Source organism: Marmota marmota, unplaced genomic scaffold, assembly GCF_001458135.2.
Source record: "Marmota marmota marmota unplaced genomic scaffold, marMar, whole genome shotgun sequence".
Lineage (NCBI taxonomy): Eukaryota > Metazoa > Chordata > Mammalia > Rodentia > Sciuridae > Marmota > Marmota marmota.
Window position 1 is genome coordinate 71,701,087 of NW_026000026.1, and position 22,090 is coordinate 71,723,176.

The 22,090-nt window shown below is 32.2% G+C and overlaps 1 protein-coding gene across 5 annotated transcripts in view; it reads left to right on the top strand.

Moving 5' to 3' along the window:
- Positions 1–22,090, top strand: part of LOC107151461 (ankyrin repeat and KH domain-containing protein 1) — an 84,175-nt gene that overhangs the window by 11,063 nt on the left and 51,022 nt on the right. For 3 of the 5 annotated variants that reach the window (XM_048811650.1, XM_048811649.1, XM_015496890.2), the window contains exons 6-8: positions 5,900–6,137; positions 6,909–7,100; positions 11,920–12,029. In XM_048811650.1, the coding sequence (XP_048667607.1) occupies positions 5,900–6,137; positions 6,909–7,100; positions 11,920–12,029 (540 nt within the window). Of the gene's footprint in view, positions 1–5,899; positions 6,138–6,908; positions 7,101–11,919; positions 12,030–20,286; positions 20,344–22,090 lie in introns of all 5 variants that reach the window. The other 2 variants (XM_048811648.1, XM_048811647.1) reach the window with 1 other exon arrangement.

The window sequence follows — 22,090 nt, forward strand, 5'->3', positions numbered from 1 at the left end:
ATATAATGTCTTAATACAATAGGCACTTAATAATCTTCCATATTTCTGGGTTAATTGAGTAGTTCTCTTGATCTCTTTCAATAGGGGAGAGTTTCTCATGTAGCTGCCATCAGATAGTGACTGAGTGGAATTTCTAAGATGATATAACTCATATGTCTGGCACCTTGATGAGGTTAGCGGAAACGCTGAGACTTCTCTCACCTTAGTTGCTCTCTCCATGTGACTTTTTTGGGCTTCTTTACTGAAAGCTGGATCCTGAGGATTGCATTTCAAGAGGCAAAAAACTGGCACAGCACCATTTCTACCATGGGGCAGCACAGTTCCAAGTAGGGGAGATGGGCATAAAGTTCATCTCTTGATGAGGTGGTGTGACAAAGAATTTGCAGGCATATTTACACAGCTCTTCAGAAATTTTGTTATTTTTTTTAATCTGAAAAGTTCTTAAGACACATCTGTATTGCTGTATTTCCAAATAGAGCCCTTGTATCCTGTTCTACCAAATATATATGAGATTTCAAGGTATTCAATAAAGTGCATTGTGGGGAAAAAATATGAACTAATAATCTGTATAACTGATTAACAATTGGAAAATTTAATATATTTGCTTTAATGATTCTCTTGATTGCAGAGTAAACCAGGAATTTACTTTTAGAAACGACTTTCTCAAACTCTTAGAAATTATGAATAAACTATAATGTGTTTAAGTTAGGTATGACTTATATACAGTAAACTGACTGCCAAATCTCAAATGTAATGGCTTGAAATTTTACAATTTTATATATTTATATACCCTTATAACAACCAGATTAAGATATAGCACTCCAGAAAACTCACTTATGCCCCTCTTTAATAGTAAACACTGTTGTATCTTCTGTCATCATAAAGTAGTTTTCCTGTTTTCGAACCTCATATAAATGATATAATACAATAAGTATTCTTTTGTGTCTGACTTCTTTCATTTTGTTCCATTTTACAGTAATTTTCTTTTTTCATTTCTGTTTAGTATTCCATTGTATAAATATACCATTTTTTTTCTTTTAGTCTACTATGATGGACATTTGTGTCATTTCCAGATAAAAAGCTGCTATGAATATTCTTGTATGTCTTTTGATTGATAATAGTAACTGTTTCTGTTGGGTATATGTCTAGAAGTAAAATCTTTAGATGGGATGATTTTGACTATTCTCTTTTCATTGGTCTATTCAGATTTTGTATTTTTTCTTGAGTCAGTTTTGCTAGTTTGTGTTTTTAGGAATTTGTCCATTTCATCTAGGTTATGCAATTTTTTGGCATAGTGTTCATAGTATTTTTTTATGATCCCTTTTATTTCTGTATTAATGTTCCTTCTTTTATTCCTGGTTTTAGTAATTTTGACTCTTCTCATTTTTTGACAGTCTAATTAAAGGTTTATCAACTTTGTTGATTTTTTTTCCAGAGAATCAACTTTGGGTTTTATAATTTTTCTTTATTTTTCTATAGTCTATTTTATTTAATTCCACTCTATTATTTCCTCTGCTTTCTTTGAGTTTATTTTGTTATTCCTTTTCCATCTCTTGAGATGGGACCTTAGATTATTGATTTGAGTCACTTCCTTTTCTAATCTGATGCTTAACTGTTGTAAATTTGCTTCTCAGCAGTGTTTAAGCTGTGTCCTACAAAGTTTGATATGTTTTTTTGTTTTCATTCAATTATCTTTTAAAAATTTCACTTGACTTCCTCTTTGACTCATGGATTATTTTGATTAGTTTCCAAATGTTTGAAGATTTTCCTAATAGCTTTCTGTTAATGATTTCTAGTTTGATTCCATTGTTATTACTTTGTACAAAGAAAGACAACACACTTGATTTCAGTTCTTCAAAGGTTAAGGTTTGTTTCCTGACCTGGAGGGTTATATACCCTTTGTGGGCACTTGAAAAGATGGATATTCTGTTGTTGGGCAGAGTATACTTTGTCAATTAGATCTGTTGATTGATGGTAATTACTACTTTATCCTTTCTGATTTCCCATCTGGTTGTTCTCATAATTGTTGAGATACTGAAATCTTCAGCTATACTTGTGGGTTTGTCTGTTTCTTCTTTAGTGTCTTGACATTTTTATCATATTTCACATTTTAGAATTTTGTCATTTGGTGCATACACATGCATTTTTAGAAGTGCTGTGTCTTTTGGGGGGGGGGCATGGACCTTTTTATTAGTATAGAAAGTCTCTCTCTGTTTCTGGTAATTTTCTTTGCTCTAGAGTCTCTTGTTTAATATTTATGTAACTATCACTGTTCTCCTTTGATAATGCTTACCTATAAATGTTTTATTCTTTTCTTTCAACCTGCCTGTGTCATAATTTTGAAGTGTGAATGCCTTATAGGTAGCATATATTTGGATCATGATTTGTAATCCACTTTGTCAAGCTCTGTTTTTTAATTGGTTATTTAAAATAGTCCATTTACAGTTATATAATTATTGATATGGTGTTTTATGTTCTATGTCAAAATTTACTTTTTCATCCCTTTTCTCCATTTATTTATTTATTTTAACATATCATTAATAGTTTTAGGATCTTTTTCTGTTAACTCCTATATTTGATTCCTGGGATTGCTTTTATTGGTTATTTGGTGTCTTGATTATAAGTTACTTTTTTCTGGTCTCTTACTTTATCTAGTAATTTTTTTATTGTAAGCCATACACTGTGGGTGATTGCTTTTAGAAGCTCTGGATTATACTTTTTTATAAAAAGATTATACTGTCCTCCCTTTAATACTAGTAAAATTTATCCTGGCAGCCAGTTATATTGTCAGTGGATCATTTTGATCCTGATGAGGCTTGATTTTACCTTACTTCTACAGTATAATGACTAGTTCTTGGGAATTACCTATCATCTCAACGGAAAGTCTGGGGTATTTACCACAGTGGCTCCATTTTGACTTGAGCCTGAACCCCCAATGTCTCTAGGCTTTCAGTAGCTATTTTCTGCTATGCATCCTGAAGTCTCATCTTTGGCCAGCTGAACTCAGGACTTGCCCAAGTATCTGAAGAACTTGTGTGTGTGTGTGTGTGTGTGTGTGTATGTGTGTGTGTTATGTGTATGTATATGATGCTATGTATTGAATCAGGGACATTGCATATGCTGGGCAAGTTACTCTAGTACTTAAGCCTATGAAGAGAATTAAGCCTATGTAAGAAAATTTTATATAAATTTTTGGGAGTTCTCTGTTTTCTTCTTCTCTATATCCTGCCTCCATTCTCCAAGTCCTGACTATATTAGTTACCTTTTATTCTGATATTTATTCCTTTTTCCCAGCCAGATTTTCACTGTTTAGGCTTTATTTCCTTTGGCCAGTTTGGAATATACACTGGGAAAAAGCTGGAATGAGAATGTAGGCTTTATTTCATGTCCTTCTTTCTTTCACAGCCCTTGCTTGATTGCTATCCAATTTCTCTGAACAGTTGTTATAAACACCTGTGCATATGCTTGCACGCACATACATATATGCACATAAGCATACTACTGTTTCTCTCTCCTTTTTTGTGGTACTGGGGATTGAACCCAGGTGTGCTTTACCACTGAGCTACTACCCTGATACTTTAAAAATTGTTTTTATTTTGAGATAGGGTCTCATTAAGTTGTTTCCTGCTGCCTTAGCTTCCCAAGTCTCTGGGGTTGTAGGTATGTGCCATAACACCCGACTTCCCCCAGCTTTTAAAATTGGGACAGTGAGTCCAATTCCAGCTACTTTTTCATGGCTAAGATCAAAGTCTTAGAATTTAAAAAAGAATAACTTTTTCTTAATCTTTTTTAGTTGTAGATGAACACAACACCTTTATTTTATTTATTTATTCGTATGCATACTAAGCATAGAATCCAGAGTTTCACATATGCTAGGCAAGCACTCTACTACTGTGCAACAATCTCAGTTCCAAAATAAACTTATTTTTTAAAATTTTTTTACATACATGACAATAGTGGAATGTATTATACTCATTATTACCCATTTCCAAAACAAACTTTTCATGCTATTAGGCCTCTTAAGATTGAATTGTTCTTTTTTTATATTAATTTTTAATTCTTTTCTTGGCAGAAATAATATTGTTCATTAATATCAGAGAGTAGCTAGTACAATTTCTCAATATATGAACTCAAGATATGTGAGCAGAATCTATAGTCTTCAAAAATTCTAGTAAATTCAAGTAAAACAACTTGTTGAAAAGCTTCAGGGTCTAGGTACCACAGCAGTTCTCCAATGTGTAGGCACTTATAAATCCTTATTTCATTTTGAATTCAAAATGTGTTTCAAATACCAGATAACTAAATGTACTTTATTTTACATACATTTAAAGTATTAGTAAAACTAAAATTTTAATGTAAAACCATCTGTTTTGGGCATTGCATTAAAAGTAGTTTTAGTTGGGCTGGTCATTTAATTAATACATAATGAAACACTTGATGGATACTGAAATTCATCATTTAATTAAGGTTTCTTTAAAAAAATTTTTTTTTGTAGTTGTAGATGAACAGAATGCCTTTATTTTATCTGTTTGTATGTGGTGCTGAGGATGGAACCCAGTGCCTCACATATGCTAGGCAAGTGCTCTGCCACTGAACTAAAGCCCCAGCCCTAATTAAGTGTTCTTTAACTAGTTCTATAATAAAAGATCTGCCCAGCCTTGTAAAATCTTATTTTTGTACTCAGCATGTGCTTTTTATTAGTAATATTTTGGTTATTTTTAAAATATAGAACAACATAGTATCTGACTTTATTGTCTCACAAGACGCATTAAGGCCTACATAAATTTTAAAGTCAAGAATTTAAAACTCAGGACTAAAGGGGGTAACTCATTGATAAAGTGCAAGCTTAGTATGCACAGGCCCTGGGTTCAATCCCCAGCACCAAAGGTAGGGGGAAAAGAGAAAGAAAAATTAAAAAGAAAGAAAGAAATAGAATTTGAAGCCAGGCGCGGTGGCGCATGCCTATAATCCCACCAGCTGGAGAGGCTAAGGCAGGAAGATCATGAGTTCAAAGCCAACCTCAGCAAAAGTGAGGCGGCGCTAAGCAGTACAGTGAGACCTAAATGAAATACAAAATAGGGCTGGGGATGTGGCTCAGTGGTCAAGTGCCCCTGGGTTCAATCCCTGGTACCCAAACCCTAAACAACAATAACAAAAAAAGAAATAGAATTTGAAATGTGTTAAAGAAGGATATTTATGATGATAAAGGGACAGAATGTATACCTTCCTTGAGAATGTTTTACTGTTAATTACTATCTATGCAGATAGATTTATGCTAAAATTATTTACAAATAATATTTTTAGTTTTTATGTCTTTGTGAAATTCTTTGCCTCATTGCAACAAGCTATTGTGATAAGGAAAATATGAGATAGAATGATTCCACAGTGGCTTATTATCATAGAGACATAATATTTTACAGAGTTTGTTGTGTTATTTTTTTGCCAAGCCTTTGTTTATAAAATAGATCTAATATAGTTGCCACAAGTGAACAGGACACCCTGTAAGTTTGAGGGTCAGCAATATTTGACCTGGCAGTTGTATAAAGAGTAGTTATATTGAGGTTCTATTAACTATGGATTTAATAGTTTTTTGAACTTAAAAGAATGTGGAAGTTAAAATTATTTAGAATTGTGATTGTATGACCCCAAGTCTGATTTCTTTTTTAAAATTTTTTTGACTCAATGTTTAAAATAAATTCTGACTCAAAATTAAGGAAAAATAATTTAATATTACTTTAAAATAATATTAGTGGACTTTTCATAATTCTCAGATGGTATGCTGCCTAAGCTAATTCTTCTAATCTTCCTTTCTGTCTTCAATCTGTTGCTTCTCTTCTCCAACTTAAAAAATCTCAAAACAAAAAAAATTCTCTCCTTGCTTTACCCTGAAAATCTGCAGGATGGACATGTAGAGGTGGCACGTTTGCTTTTGGACAGTGGTGCTCAAGTGAACATGCCTGCAGATTCATTCGAGTCTCCATTGACGCTAGCTGCCTGTGGAGGACATGTTGAATTGGCAGCTCTACTTATTGAAAGGGGAGCAAATCTTGAAGAAGTTAATGATGAAGGATACACTCCCTTGATGGAAGCTGCTCGGGAAGGACATGAAGAGATGGTGGCACTACTCTTAGCACAAGGTAAAGCAGTTATATTGCTTAAGAAAGAATTTTAAATTGGGCATGGTGGTACATTCCTATGGTCCCGGCTACTGGAGAGGTTGAAGTGAGAGGATTGCTTGAAAACCCCTGAGTTTGAGACCAGCCTGGGAAACAAAGGAAGACTGGATCTTTAAAAAAAACAAAACAGAAACAAAAATCTGGGCATGGTGCCACATGCCTGTAATCCCAGTGACTCTGAGAGGCTGAAATAGGGGAATTAGAATTTCAGGGCCAGCCACAGCAACTTAGTGAGACCCTAAGCAATTTATTGAGACTTTCTCAAAATGAAAAGGGGGTTGGGATGTATATAGCTCAGTGGTGAAACGCTCCTGGTTTAAATCCCTAGTACCCTCCCCTCCTTTCCTAAAAAAGAGTTTTCTTCATATGTTTTTTTTTTATTTTTTTTTTAAATATTTATTTATTTTAGTTCTCGGCAGACACAACATCTTTGTTTGTATGTGGTGCTGAGGATCGAACCCGGGCCGCACGCATGCCAGGCGAGCGTGCTACCGCTAGAGCCACATCCCCAGCCCCTCTTCATATGTTTTATGTCAGTGTCAGTGAAGGTTACTATGACTAGAATATTGTTTTTTTTTTTTTCCATTGATGATAACATAAATTCTCAGCATTCTGGAAAGAACCACCAAAGCAGAGAAGACAGAGTTCATAAAGTTGATTATTGCAACTAAGACTAATATTTTTATTATAATTCTCTTGCATTTAGTCCGATTTATTTTTATGTTTTCCTAGGAGCAAATATAAACGCTCAGACAGAAGAAACCCAAGAAACTGCTCTTACCTTGGCTTGCTGTGGAGGATTTTCTGAAGTTGCAGATTTCCTTATTAAGGCAGGGGCAGATATAGAACTTGGCTGCTCCACACCTCTGATGGAGGCTTCTCAGGAGGGACACCTGGAATTGGTTAAATATTTGCTGGCTGCTGGTATGTGATTTTAAAAATACCTTGTGCCAAAAAAAGACATATGTAAATAATGATTCACTTATATGTAGTCTATAAAACAGTAGAACTCACAGAAATAGAGAGTAAATAGTAATTACCAGAGTCTGGGGGGAGGGATTTGGAGGATTAAAAGGTGGATGGGAAAAGGGAGACAGACCTTAGTCAAAGGAAATAAATTAGGAGGAATAATTGTTAGTGACCTATTACATAAATAGTAACTATAGTTAACAATAATGCAGTATGTATTTCAAAATGTTCTCACCACAAAGACAGTTTTGTAGGATATGCCAGAAAAAATTAATCCAGATAGATGTAAGCTTTTATGTCTTTTGGAAATAATTCAGAATTTTTCATTTTAGCCATGTTTGATATATTGTTTAAAACTTGCTATATAGAGAAATGCATCTGTAAAGAAAAGTAAAATGTTTAGCAAAACTCCATTTACTTTTTAAACTTTTGTTGTTACCATTAGTTTAAATATAGCCCAGTTTCAAAATTTCCTTTCAATTATTTAAGTAATATTTAAAATCAGATTGTTAATGGTTTGGATGATTTACAGTTTGGACAAACCAACCACCGACCTTTTTCCTGACACAGATACTTGTATTATTATTCACTCTAATTTGTATATGTGTTATTTAGTCATTATTCCTCCATCATTTTCTGTGACTGTGTTCAATTCAAGAGTCTTTCTCTACCAATGGTTACCTTTCTGTATTCTTTCCATATTCCTCACTTAAGCTAAAGTCATACTGTTTCTAAAAGAAGGAATAAATGTATATTAAGAAATCATTGCAGTTGGGTTTGGTGACACATACCTGTAATCCCAGCGAGTTGAAAGACTAAGGCAGGAAGATTGTGAATTTGAAGACAGCTTGAGGAAGTTAGTGATATCTTATCTCAAAAGTTAAAAGTTTAGAAAAAGGTTAGGGGTGTAGTTCATACATAACATGCCTGTGTTCAATGCCTAGTACTGCAGCAACAGCAACAAAAAGAAATAATTGAACACCAGGCATTCTGCTCAGTCTTATGTTATCTCTATAAATTGTTCCCAGTCCCTGTGTAGAAAGACATATTAAACATATTCTTGTAGATCAGGAAACTGGTGCACAGTTATGTCACACAACTACTCTAAGGTAACCAGACTAATAGTGATAGAGCCAATATTTAAATTTAGAACTCTAGATAATTATTGTTTCCTACTCTATCACCATTGATTCTCATATTTAGCTTCTTTTGCTGATTGGAAGTATGTAGTTGCCAGAATTATCTCAGGAGTTAGAATCACTTTTTTATATGATCGCCAGCTAAAATTTTTTTCTCCTATTGTGATTCATTAAGAAGAATCACACATAGAGTGTGATTTATTTACATGAAGTTCTTATAGTGTAGCACTAAAGAAAAATCCAGTAGGTTTTTAATGCATTGCTTATATAATTAAAAAAAACCAAAAAACTTTAAACTTTTTCATTATAGTATTTTTTAATATTTATTTTTTAGTCATAGTTGCACATAATACCTTTATTTTATTCATTTAAAAATATTTTTTAGTTATAATTGGACACAATACCTTTATTTTGTTTATTTATTTTTTATGTGGTGCTGAGAATCAAACCTAGGACCTCACACATGCTGAGCCACAACCCCAGTCCTATTTATTCATTTTTATGTGGTACCGAGGATTGAACCTAGGGCCTTGCATGTCCTAGGTAAGGGTTCTACCACTGAGCCACAACCCCAGCCCCTTCATTATAGTATTTTTGGAATATAGTATAATGAACTCTTAAGAACCCATCACCCAGTTTTAAGTGGGCAAATGTTTAATTTTAATTCATGACCAATCTTATTTTATCTCTATACCTTCTATATAATTTATTGTACTGGGGATTGAAACCAAGGGTGTTCTATGTCAAATTAATTAACTTATTTATTTATTTATTTTTTTATGTTACTGGGAATTGAACTCAATACCTTGTACATTCTAGGCAAGTGCTGTACTACTGAGTTACATCCCCAGTCTCCCAAACCATTCCCCTCAACCTTTTTATTTTTTTGTGGCAGGGTCTTGCTATGTTACTGAGACTGTCCTTGAATTTGGGATTCTCCTGCCTTAGCCTCCGAGTTGCTGTAATTACAGGCGTGTGCCACAATGCCCAGCACCCCCATTTGTTTTTATGAAATCATTTTTTATTTAAAAATAAACACTTTACTTTTAAAAATTTGAATATATTTTAAAATTTATTTTTGTTAAATTATCAGTAAATACATCAGTATGCTTCTGTAAAAGATAATTTTAAACCATAGCCATAGTACCATTTTCTACCTAAAATTTTTAGTATTTCTTAGCAGATATCTTAGCACATTTCATATTTCTTTGATAGTTTTATAAATGTGTATGTTTGTGTTTAATGATGAATTTAATCAGGTATCAAATAAGATTCACACAGGCTGGGATGTAGCTTAGTGGTAGTGTATTTGCCTAGCATGAGTGAAGCCCTGGGTTTGATCCCCAGCACCACAAAAAAACGATTCATACAGACACTATAAAGTAGGCTCCCCTTCATTTTTCTTTTTTTTTTCTTGTAATGTTTTGTTTGAAGAAATAGTATATTTATCCTTTAGGTTTCCCAAAGTGTGGATTTCGCTGATTATATCTCCATGATTTTATGTATTTGTTTTTCTATTCCTTTCATGAATTAATAGTTAGATTTAGACACCTGTTTATATTCAGGTTTGAATTTTTTTTTTTTTTAAGGGAAGATTTCATAGGTGGCATTAATGTACTTTTTTAGGAGGGAATAAATGTCAGTTGTCTCTCTTTTTGCGATATTATTAGCCGTGATCACCATTGCTTAGATTTCTTAATACACTAGGGTTGCAACGTGGTGATATTCTAAATTCTATTATTCCTTTCTTGTTTATTAGCTGGACTATGTCTGTCTATAAAGAGAAACTTCCCCATAACAATTGTTTAGTTGCCCTTAAGTACAGTTCATATAAGAATGGCAGGATAAATTTTTAATTTGTTTTTTCCTTTTTAGTTTTCAAAATAATGAGATGGTACCCTAGCATTCATCAAAGGTAGCATTGAAGTGGTTTTGTTTTTTGTTTTTGATTTGAACATCATTTTGAACTTTTAGATTTAAACATATATATATTGGCTTTTACTTCACCACAATCATCATTCTTTTTTGATGCAAAAAAAAAGGGGGGGACAATTTGAATATCATTTGTCAATAAGGTTGGCCCCTAAGTCTTTTTTGTATAACCTCACTAGAGTCTCTTGATAGTTTCCTTGCTTTCTGATGTGGCCAGGTGTTCCAGGCTCATCTTGTTCAGTTCCTGCTCTGTACTTAGAGTCCATAATCAAAGCTTGAAATGCTGCTTCTGCTTGGTTTATCATTGTCCCTAGGCCTTTTCAATTGGTCAGGGATAGGAAATATGTATTTTTCTTACAGATAGAAAATACATTGTGAGCCAGGCATGGTTGGTGCATGCCTGTAATACCAAGGACTCAGGAGTGAGGCTGAGGCAGGATTACAAGTTTGAGACCAGCCTCAGCAATTTTAGTGAGACTCTAAGCAACTTATTGAGACCCTGTCTCAAGATAAAAAAATAAATAAAAGGACTAGGAATATGGCTCAGTGATACTCGAGTGCCTATGAGTTCCATCACCATACTGAATAAATAAATAAATATTTTCTATGGAAACTTCCAGTTCAGAATCTCAGGGTTTTTATTTAACCTTAACAATTATATCTGTATTTTCTCTTTATGGTTTTTTTTTGTTGTTGTTTGTTTGTTTTGTTTTTGTGGTACTTGGTATTAAACCCAGGGCCTCAAGCATGCTAGATAAGCGCTGTCACTGAGCCATATTCCATCTGGCAGCCAGCTGTGGAGGCTGAGGCAGAAGCCAGGCTCAGTAACATCGATGCACTGTGCAACTCAGTGAGACCCTGTCTCCAAATAAAATACAAAATAGGGCTAGGGATGTGGCTCAATGATTGAGTGCCTCTGAATTCAATCTCCAGCACCCAAAAAGTAAAAAGAAAAGAGCTGGGGATGTGGTTCAGTGGTTAAGTGCCTCTGAATTCAATCCCTGGTACCAAAAGAAAGGAAGGAAAAAAAAAAAGAAAGAAAGAAACTGAGCCATATCCCCATCCATTTTTAATTTTATATTTTATTTTGAGATAGGGTCTTGCTAGGTTGCTAAGGCTTGATGTGAACTTGAAATCGTCCTGCCTCAGCCTCCCTGGCTGGCAGGATTACAGGGGTGCATTTTCATGACTAGCACTGTTTTCTCTTAACTATGTCAAAAATTTGGGGGTTTTTACTACTTATTTACTATTACTTATTTTACTATGATATCCATAGGATCATTTTAGAATACAAATCAACACTGCCACTATGATTTCCAAAAATTGTTTCTTTATTTTTGCAACTCTTTTATTTCTTAGAGTATGTCATATTTCTTTTTTTAATTTGTGGTGCTGGGAATTGAACCCAGGGCCTCACGTATATAAGCACACTCTTATCACTCAGATATATCCCTAGCCTGTAAGATATATCTTATTAGGGATGAGTGTATAGGCAAATTTCTAAGTTCTAAAATTATTTGATTTAGTTCTTTCCTGTGTGGCTAAAGCATTTTTATGAAGCATTTTTAAAAGAAAACAAGGCTACTTACAATGCATTCTGATAATGTTTTCACATTTCGAATTCGACAGTTTTACCAGATTGTAAAAGTGAACTAATATAATTGTGTAGTTCACAAAATAAATACATTATTTTTGTTTGCTAGGTGCTAATGTGCATGCTACGACAGCAACAGGAGACACAGCCCTGACTTATGCTTGTGAAAATGGACATACAGACGTTGCAGATGTTTTACTTCAAGCAGGAGCTGATTTAGTAAGATATTTTTTATTTCAAATATTTTTTTATGAATCTTAATATTTATGTTTAATGTTTACAAAACACTAGTAAATATCAATAGTTTGTATACTTTATATAAAATAACTGTAAAAAATGGTTACTTGTGGTTCTTGCATGTATTAAATAATTTTAAAAACACATTTAAAAGTGTTTAATAGGGCATACTGTTTCTTAGGTAAAACTATAATTCCTTTTTATACGCTACTCCCAACTGATGTTTCTGTACTTTTTAAACTGACCTTTATTAGACAAATCTTAAATTCAGTGATATGTTCACAAAATAGAATAATATGTCAAATCACTTTGATTTCTTTTGTTTATTTGATTTGACATTTAAAAACAAAGGTTTTTATTGTTAACCATCCTCCTAACAGCATTATTAAAACATTCTGTTTCACTGTTCTTCTAGTATTTTTTGTTTACCGTTTAAAACTTTCATATTAGATGGAAGGTTCATACATGTAATAATCCTTAGAACCATGGAAAAATTATAAATAATACAATTAATAATTGTAATGCTTAAAAGGTTCATGTTTCTTACTGAATGTGTGGTTTGACTTATTTTGTGAGAGTTTTTTAAGAATTTTCTTCCAGAATTCTTATATATTTCTTAAAAAAAACTGAATGAAACTGTGTACATCTGCAATCCCAATAATTTAGGATGCTGAGGCAGGAGGATCTTGAGTTCAAAGTCAGCCTCAGCAACTTAGCAAGGCCCTAAGCAAACCAGTTGAGACCCTGTCTCCAAATAAAATACAAAAAACGGTCTGGGGATGTGGCTCAGTCGTTGAGTGCCCCTGGCTTTAATCCCTAGTACCCCCAAAAAAGCTCTCCCACCAAAAACTGCATGAGACATACATAGCTATATAATAGAGAATTAACTTTAGTAGTTTTAGTTATTAAAACAAATACTGCAAATGTTTTTTGAATCATTTCCTATAACAAACGTAGATACCTGAGAATATTGTTGGAAAATAATTGACTAAAATAAATGTATAATGTGATTATGCTGTTATAATTTTTACAAATACTATGTATTACAATGATAAGAGTGTCAGTCATTCTTGTTAATCAGGATCTGTGCTATCAGTAAAATTTCTGAGAGGTGTACTTTTTAGAATGAGAATTATAAAAGAGTAGATCTGAATCTTCTGCCTTCTTTCTATCTTTTATTAGAGTTGCTTTGGGTCATCTATAAAAATGAGGAATTAAAGTATTTCATCACTTGAAATAGATAACATAGAGCATAAAGTTTAGATACTATAGCCAAAGTTTACTGCTTTTATCCTTTTATCTTTTACTTTTCTCTAACAAAGTAATTATCTTAACCTGTTTATTCAGAGTTCCAAAAATATTAAATAGGAAAAAGAAGAACTGTTAAATGTGCTTTAATGCACAGCAAAACTTTACTTACTCTGACTGAATTAAAAATCTGCTATGAAATATTTTTAAATATTTTATTTTCACAGTCTTTTAATCTTTAGGAAATTAGTGTTTATGATTTGGCTTCTTAGGAAAATTGTATTAAATGAATAGATACAACTACTTGAATTTACCATATTTGTTTATATTCAAAATACAGGGTTAACAAAAGGGTCTCTGGGCTGGGATTGTAGCTCAGTGGTGGAGCCTTGCATGTGTGAGGCACTGGGTTTGATCCTTAGCACCATATAAAAATAAATAAATAAAATAAAGGTATTGTGTCCATCTACAACTAAAAAATATTTTAAAAAAATAAAATGGGGCTCAGATAAATACATATCTTAAATAATTTAAGAAAAATAGTGTTACTGTTTTAACAATTGTTTATTTTTGTATTTTACAATCTATTTTTTGCATTCATATTTACATGTAATTATACAGTAATAAAGTTATTTTCTATTTTTTCTATTGTGTTCTATCAGTCTTTTCCATATTGATATAGTCTCTGTATTTATGAGTATTGCATAATACTCCATCAAGTTGATGAACCATAATCATTCACTTAATTATTGAACTTTTGACTTGCTCTTTGTTTTTCACTATTTATGTATGCTGTTAGATTGAATAAATTCATGTGCATAGCTTTTTCCTTTTTCTTTTTAAAAATTATTTTATAATTGAGTTTGGCTTTTAAAAAATGGGGCTTGGACTATAGCTCAGTGGTAGAGCACTTGCCTTGCAAGTGTGAGGTACTGGGTTTGATCATCAGCACCACATAAAAATAAATAAATAAATAAAGATATTGTGCCAACTACAACTAAAAAAAAAAAAAAAATTGAAAAAAATATCCCGTATTCCATGCTTTTGCTATCTGTGGATTTATATCTCACTTTTAATATTAAGCTTTTCCTATTAATAAAAATGAGAAATTATTCTTTAGTATGAGAAAGTATCATTTTGATAATTAAACCTACAAGTTTTATAATTTCAAGCTTTACTGAATGCCAGAGGAAAGAAAAAGACCTAATCAAAAACAGGAAACATTTGTGGCTGAGGTTTATCTCAGTGGTAGAGTCACCTGTCTAGCATGCACAAGGCTTTGGGTTTGGTGCCCCAAATTGTACAAATGAACAAATAAATGAACAAATAAATAATTGTTTCCTATTCTTTTAGATATTCTTCATCAGAATGCATTAACATATTAATTATAATTATATTAATTTATATTTTTAATTTAAATATTAAAAATATTTTACTGCAATAATTTTTTTTTTTTCAGTTTTATTTCCTGAGATGAAACTGAGAAGTTTTCAGACTTTATTCTAAATGTGTAATGGGTATCATTTAGAACTTAGTTTTAACAAAAGTCTTGAGAGCTGGGCTCAAGTGGTAAACTGCTTGCCTGGCATGTGTGAGACACTGGGTTCAATTCTCAGTACCACATATAAATAAATATATAAAAAACAAAGGTCTATTAACAAATAAAAACTTTTTTAAAAAGTCTTGAAATTTTCTTATTTATTGCTTTTACAAAATTCACAGCCAGAACTGATGGCATACTTGAATATTTTCAGTATATCTTTAAAATATGTGCATGTTTTAGTTGTATTTATAAGGCAGTTATTTGAAACTTCATTTTTTCTGATTCTAAAAATATTTTAAAGTAAAAATATTTATAGATATTTTCTAATCAGAAGAAAATTGAATATCCATACACTTAGAGAATATGGGTTGTATTTTGGCTTGCTTGTCTTATTAATATAAGTGCATAATTTTGAATTATAACCCATTATTTAAAACTTTTGGACCAGTTTAGTATTCTTAAATAGGTCACTTTGAATGTTCTTTTTGAATATAAAAATATTAAATAAGAATTTGTCATTAAGTGTAGAGTTTTTTTGAACTTTTTTTGAAAAAGCTATGCACATGAATTCTACTCTTCACCATGTAGAATCATTTCAACTACTCTATAAGTATAGTGTTTACCCCATACATTCTTGAAGATCCTTGTTTTGTAAATCTCTTGTTACTACTGCTGTAGTGGGAATCATTCTTATATTGATTTAAAGGAAAGAAAAAGACCTAATCAAAAAATGCATCCTTTATGCATTTTCTTTGCATAGCATCTCTTTATTAGGTTTGGTTTATTTTTAGTATTTGTTGTGATTTGAGGCATAAAATGGTAGAGACCCATTATAAGAAAAATTTCATTGAAACATGTTAGCATTCTGTAGTACACAGATTCTTTAAAAAAAAAATTAAAGCCTTTGGAAATCACTTTATCTTGTTGCTCTGAAAGGTATTTTTCATAGTATTACTGTCTTTATAAAATTTTATCTGAGCTATTTGACCAGAAACAACCAATAAGCAACCTTTTTCAAACTGAAGTTGACCAACTCTCAGAGTCTCTGAGCCACTGTTCTAGCATCCTATATTATTCCAGGCTGTTTTCCTCAACTCTGGTCTTTAGAGAAGAAAACAGAACTTAAATATTTCTTACTGTTTTCATCTTTATAGGTTACTTCAGCTAAAGCACATATGGCTTGACTTCCTTTTCTATAGTCCTCTAACTCTCCTTCATGATTCTCGGAAGTTCTAGGTGGAAAACTTGTTTAACAATAACTGATTAACAGTATAATTTGGATTATAAGTAGCACTACTCTCTTGCTTTCTTTCTCTTGCTTGCTTTAATTTTGTTCTGCTTTGAAGTCAGTATTTTCTAGGTTTCTATGCCTAGGCATTCTATTGTTATAGTCCTGATTCTTATTAATGAAAGAGAACTGTATCAAGTCAAAGTTCCCAAAATCACTTAATATTTAGGTGACAACACTGTATTGGCTAACATGTTAGAATTCTTTTTGATTTGGTATTTGTATTTTCCAAACCATTTGTGAGGATAATATGGTCTTTTTCTTCATGGCATGTTAATTTCAGTATTAAAACTTTCATACATTTGTTAAATGGAAGAAATGTTTGTCATTTGTTAGAATTTACTTCACATGAATTTGCCAACAAAGCTCAATTGGAATGGGAGAAAGAATAATATGTAAATTGGTTAATTATTCCTTTCTTGTTCCTAGCTCTTTGACCTGTTTTCCATTTCTAGAAGAGGTATACTATGATATAATAATAAGTAGCTTCTGAACTCAAAAGAAAAAAATATTTCTCATAGAAAACAACTAACATAGATATTAGAAAAGGCAAATACATTCTAATTACGTTCATATAGAGATTCTGTGAGCCAATTTAGTGTTTTAGGCCTACAATGCTATGTAAAAGTACATCTACTGAAAAGAAAGAAATATCTATGGAAGGTCTTCTGTAACTGTACCTGAATAGAGGCCTTATGAATGACAAAGGCTACATTTAGTTGTTCAGAAAGTGTTAATGCCACTGTACATTAGAAGAGGCCCCTAAATTTTCATCGTTGTCATCAAACTAATAGTTTATAATCAAATACTTGCCTCACTGTTCTCATGTGTAAAATGAAATTTAATACTATCTTCTCTACTCTTTTACCGAGGTCATATAAATATTAGTAATTTAGCATCTAGAAGAGAGAAAGTGCCTTTTTCTAGTGCTGAGGGGTATAAAATTTCTATTCTTACTTTGGCTGTTTCATTGTCACTGGGCAAATCACTAGGCTGCTTTTATTCCCTGTCCTTTTTTTCCTTTTCTTTTTAAAATAAGGTTTTTTTTTTTTTTTTTTAAACTCAATGATATTTAGTAACCTAGCTAAAGAAATCTTAATTTTATGATTTCTAAAGAATATATTAACTCAACTCCCTGTGTAGAGATAGGGTAGATGGTCTGGAATGTTTTCTTAGCCCAAGGATACATTAAGTGTAATTGAAATCCTTGAAGAAAATGAATTTTTAATGTATGAATCATTAGTGATAAATGTTATATAAATTATTCTCTTAAAACTTTTTGTATATACTGGATGTATCATCAATTATTTCGAACACTTCATTTTGGGGGAATACTTAAAATGAACAGGTAGTAGATTTAGTTCATTCTAAAATAGTCTACAGATTATTTTAATAGGTGAAAGATATTGATCTCCAAACCACACAATTAATTTACTAAGTCTACTTCAATAAAGAATAATCTGGCATTGTAATATTGCCATTATCTTTTCCATCCTAAGTGTTTTTTCTCTCATTGTTTTATCCTACTTAAATATTGTTGAAGAAGTGGGAAGATTTTGTTTGACATTGAATTTTAGTTAGTTACAAATATAATCTCTCCACTTAATCTTTGTCATTATTCAGTTAAAACTTTTTTTTTTAACTCTTTCAACTATCATTTTGTTCAGTTATTTATTTAAAGAGTGCATATTCTCTTTAACTTCTTAGATAGCATAGGGGATATTTAACTAAAATTTTATTCAGTTTCTGTATTTGTAGGGAATTCTTGATAGGTTCCATTGTGATACTGTGTGCTTATTATTTGTTTGAATGGGACTTGCTATTCATTGAAAACAATATGGGCAGGGAAAGGAAAAGGAAGTAAGCCTTGAGAGTTAGTGTCTTCTAATCATGTAATGATCTTAGAATACTTTCTTACTAAATCTGTAGCATATATCCCCTAGGGTAAACATGTCTCTCAGGAAAAAGAAGTCAAAGAGATAAATACACATTTATTCCTTTGATTTTGAACAATATGTTTGATAAAATAGTTGATAAAACAATGTTACAACTTTATATTTATAACATTTTACGTTCTAAAATTAATAATAGAACTGGATGTCTACCTCAGTGGTACAGTATATATTTAGCATGTGTGGAGCCTTGAGTTCAATCCCCAGCACAAAAAAACTTTTAATTTAATTTAATAACATATCCCATAATGTAAAACAAATTGCCCCCCAAATCTCTGATCACTAAACCCTTTAAAAACAGGAATCAAAGTTGTTTATACTAATTATGAATGTTAGCTTTACTTGTAAAGAGAATATTTGTTCAAGACTAATAAAATTTTAAGATATAAGTTATTTCCACGTTTTTTTCCTTCATAAACACAGAAAATTATTTTCTGAGGTTACAAACTTAGATGATGTGTATTTTACTGTTGTTTTTATGTCCTTGGGAATAGCTAGAACAATATAAGAAATAATCTATTTCTCATCCATTTAGCAAAATTTATTTGTAAATTGAAGCCCCATCTTGTCCCCCTTTCAGTCATTACCCATCACCCCCCAATGGGTGGCTTCCTTTGCTTAATATTTGTGAGATTCATCCATATTATTGTGTGTAGTTATAGTTCATTCATTCAATATCACTTTTAAAATGGAAAATCTAGGGGCTGGGGTTGTGGCTCACTGGTAGAGTGCTTGCCGAGCATGTGTGAAGCACTGGGTTTGATTCTCAGCACTGCATATAAATAAATAAAGTAAAGGTCCATTGACAACTAAAAAATGGAAATCTAGAAGACTAAGATTAATAAATATATATAGGTTAATGTAAGCATCAAATAATACCACTGTAAATCTCAAACTGTTTCAAAAACAGTTTCGATCTACTTCTAGAAAGTGGCAATATAGCCAAGTTTCAAAGTAGAAAAATAGATTTTTGCCTTGAGAGTCAGTGTCTTCAAATTATGTAATTGTCTTAGAATACTTTCTTACTGAATCTGTAGCATATAGCCCCTGGGGTAAACATATGACTCAGGTAAGGAGATTGGAGTCATTTGGAGGTAAAGCCTTCGCTAGGCCACATTTCTTTTTTAAAATTTTTAAAATTTGTTCTAATTAGTTATACATGACAGTAGAATGCACTATGATACATCATACATAAATGGAGTATAATTTCTCATTCTTCTGGTTGTACATGATATACAATCCTACCAGTCATGTAATCATATTGTATGTACACTGGGTAATAATACTTGATTGATTCTACTATCCTTCTTACCCTCATATGCCCTCCTCTCCCTTCACTCCCCTCTACCTAATCTAAAGTTACTCTATTCCTCTCTAGGGCTCCCCACCATATCATGAGTTAATATCTGCATATCAAAGAAAACATTTGGCCCTTGGTTTTTTGGGATTGGCTTATTTCGCTTAGCATGATATTCTCCAGCTCCATCCATTTATACCAGCAAATGTCATAATTTCATTCTTCTTTAAGGTTGAATAATATTCCATTGTGTATATATGCCACATTTTCTTTATCCATTCATCTGTTGAAGATAGGCCACATTTCTTAATTTAAAGGCTTTACTGATTCCATTCAATGACTGAAAAGCATGCTGCCATTTCCTCAGTTGTGTATGTCACATCATTAGGTAGTTTCTGTTAGGAGTTGAGATTTAGAGAAAATACAGATATTTCATCTCAAATTCTTTGAAGGTTCTTGTTCAGTTGTATAAAGGCAAGCACTAAGTACATTTATATGGGGGGGGGCTGCTTATCTAATGAAATTACAGCATTTTTCTTACTATTTTCCCCCAATTTTTGATATTTACAAATCTTTTGATTTCTTTATTTTCCTTGGTTATTTTTAAATGACACTTTTGTGCCTTTAATTGCCTTTTGAAACAAAGGCATGAGTGCAAAGAATTCAACAGAATTACTGTTTTATTTAAGATGGTTTATAATGAAGTTTAATTAGAAGAAAATCACATTATCTTACCCTAAAAAAATCATACTCTGCTCATGAGATTATAGTCTCGTAGAGCATCTTTTCAGTTGAAGATCCTGAGGTAAACAAAGCCCAGCACCTGAAATACCAGTCACAAGGTCTTCATGGCCAAATGTGATTTTCATTTTTGGAATAAGTTCCGTGAGTTCTTCTTTTTCCTTTCACAGGACAAGCAGGAGGACATGAAGACATTTTTGGAGGGCATAGATCCGGCCAAGCATCAGGTGAGGGTGGCCTTTGATGCTTGTAAGCTACTATATAAAGAGTAGATGCTGTAGGTAACCAAAACTTTGGATATCTGAATTCCAGCCAAGAAGTTTCAGGACCCTGCTGGATGACAAAGAAAGTCCTTTTCAATTAGAAAAGAAGTCCCAATAAAAATAAAAATATTTGCACTACTAGTAGTTTGTATTCCTAGTATTCTTCCTATGTGGTGTTCCTTAAAAATTCTTAGGCAAAATTAGATTTTATTATTCATATAGTTAATTTTCATTTTCCTCATTGGTAGAATTAGGATATCCCAGAGTTATAGAGTCCTATACATTCTAGTTTGTTCATCAAAAATCTGAAACTCTGATTGATGGTGATATATTGGATTGTTATTTTAATTCTCAAAAGAAAAAAAAATAGTTTCCATCTTTACATTTGCTGTTGTTCATGCCCCGATTTCTGTAAAACTAAAATTTTTTTTCTTAAAATTATTTCATTCCGAAATTGATTTTTAAAGTGGTGAATACTTATTCATAAGAAGTATTTCTTGCCAGTCAGTCCTTAATCCCAGGAGCTAGGGAGGCTAAGGCAGGAAGATTGTAGGTTGGAAGCCAGCTTCAGCAACTTAGACAGGCCATAAGCAACCTAGTGACCCTGTCTTAAAATTTAAAAGGACTGGGGATGTGGCTCAGTGGTTAAGTGCCCCTGGGTTCAATCCCTGATACCAAACAAAAAAGCATTTCTTTTCTTTGCCTTATGATTTAAAAAGTCAAACAAATTTATTATTCATTGTAGCTCAGAGACATTTGTTTAAACTCAGGAGTAGTTCTTAACTTTTAAATTAGGGATAAATTGTGATTGGATCAGAAATAACAGGCCAGGCTAAAATAAATTTCTTAGTACCAAGCTATTCTTAATCAGAATGCATAATTAGAATATATCTTTATTATTGGCTTATTGAATGAAAGGATGTTATTCTATTTTGAACCTAGTAGGTAACTTTATTTCACAAAATATTTTTTGAAGTTTCAATTTTGATTCAGTTTAATATTACAGGCAGCTATCAATAATGTGAAATTGGGCTGGGATTATAGCTCAGTGGTAGTGTGCTTGCCTATCATATGTGAGGCACTGGGTTCAATTCTCAGCACTACATATAAACAAATAAAGGCCCATTGACAACTAAAACAAAAATTTTTTTTTTAAAAATGTAAAGTCAAGTCTTTTTAGGTGCAGTTCTTCTTCCTGTTATAAAGGAAATAGTACTATAAATAATTCTATCTCTGTCTCTTTCTTATTCTAAGTCCTATAACTTTATTTGTTGTTTTTTAAAAAATAGGTTTGTTGCTCTACTTTTAGAGTTCAGATTCAGTAGATCTAATATGGGCAGTCTTCATTTTAACTGATATCCCAGGCAATTCTAATATTTCACACTTTGAGATACTGCTGCAGTCTGTGCAGATGATTATACATCAATGTTGATTTCTGTTCTTTTTCCATCTTTACTTTATAATTGAGCATTCTTTCTCCATCCAAAATAAATATTTAGTTTTTCTCTTAATTACTTGTATTTTTAAGAAAATGAACTAAATACAAATCCTAGGGTGGTAACTCTTAATCTTTTTGCCATCTTTGTTTCCCTAAGGGATTTGAATCTGATCAGTAACAGTAGATCACAAAGATAGGGGTTAATATATAGTGGTGGATTGGAAGAACAAACCTCCTTATGAGAAAATATCAGAATCCTCTGGTACATACATG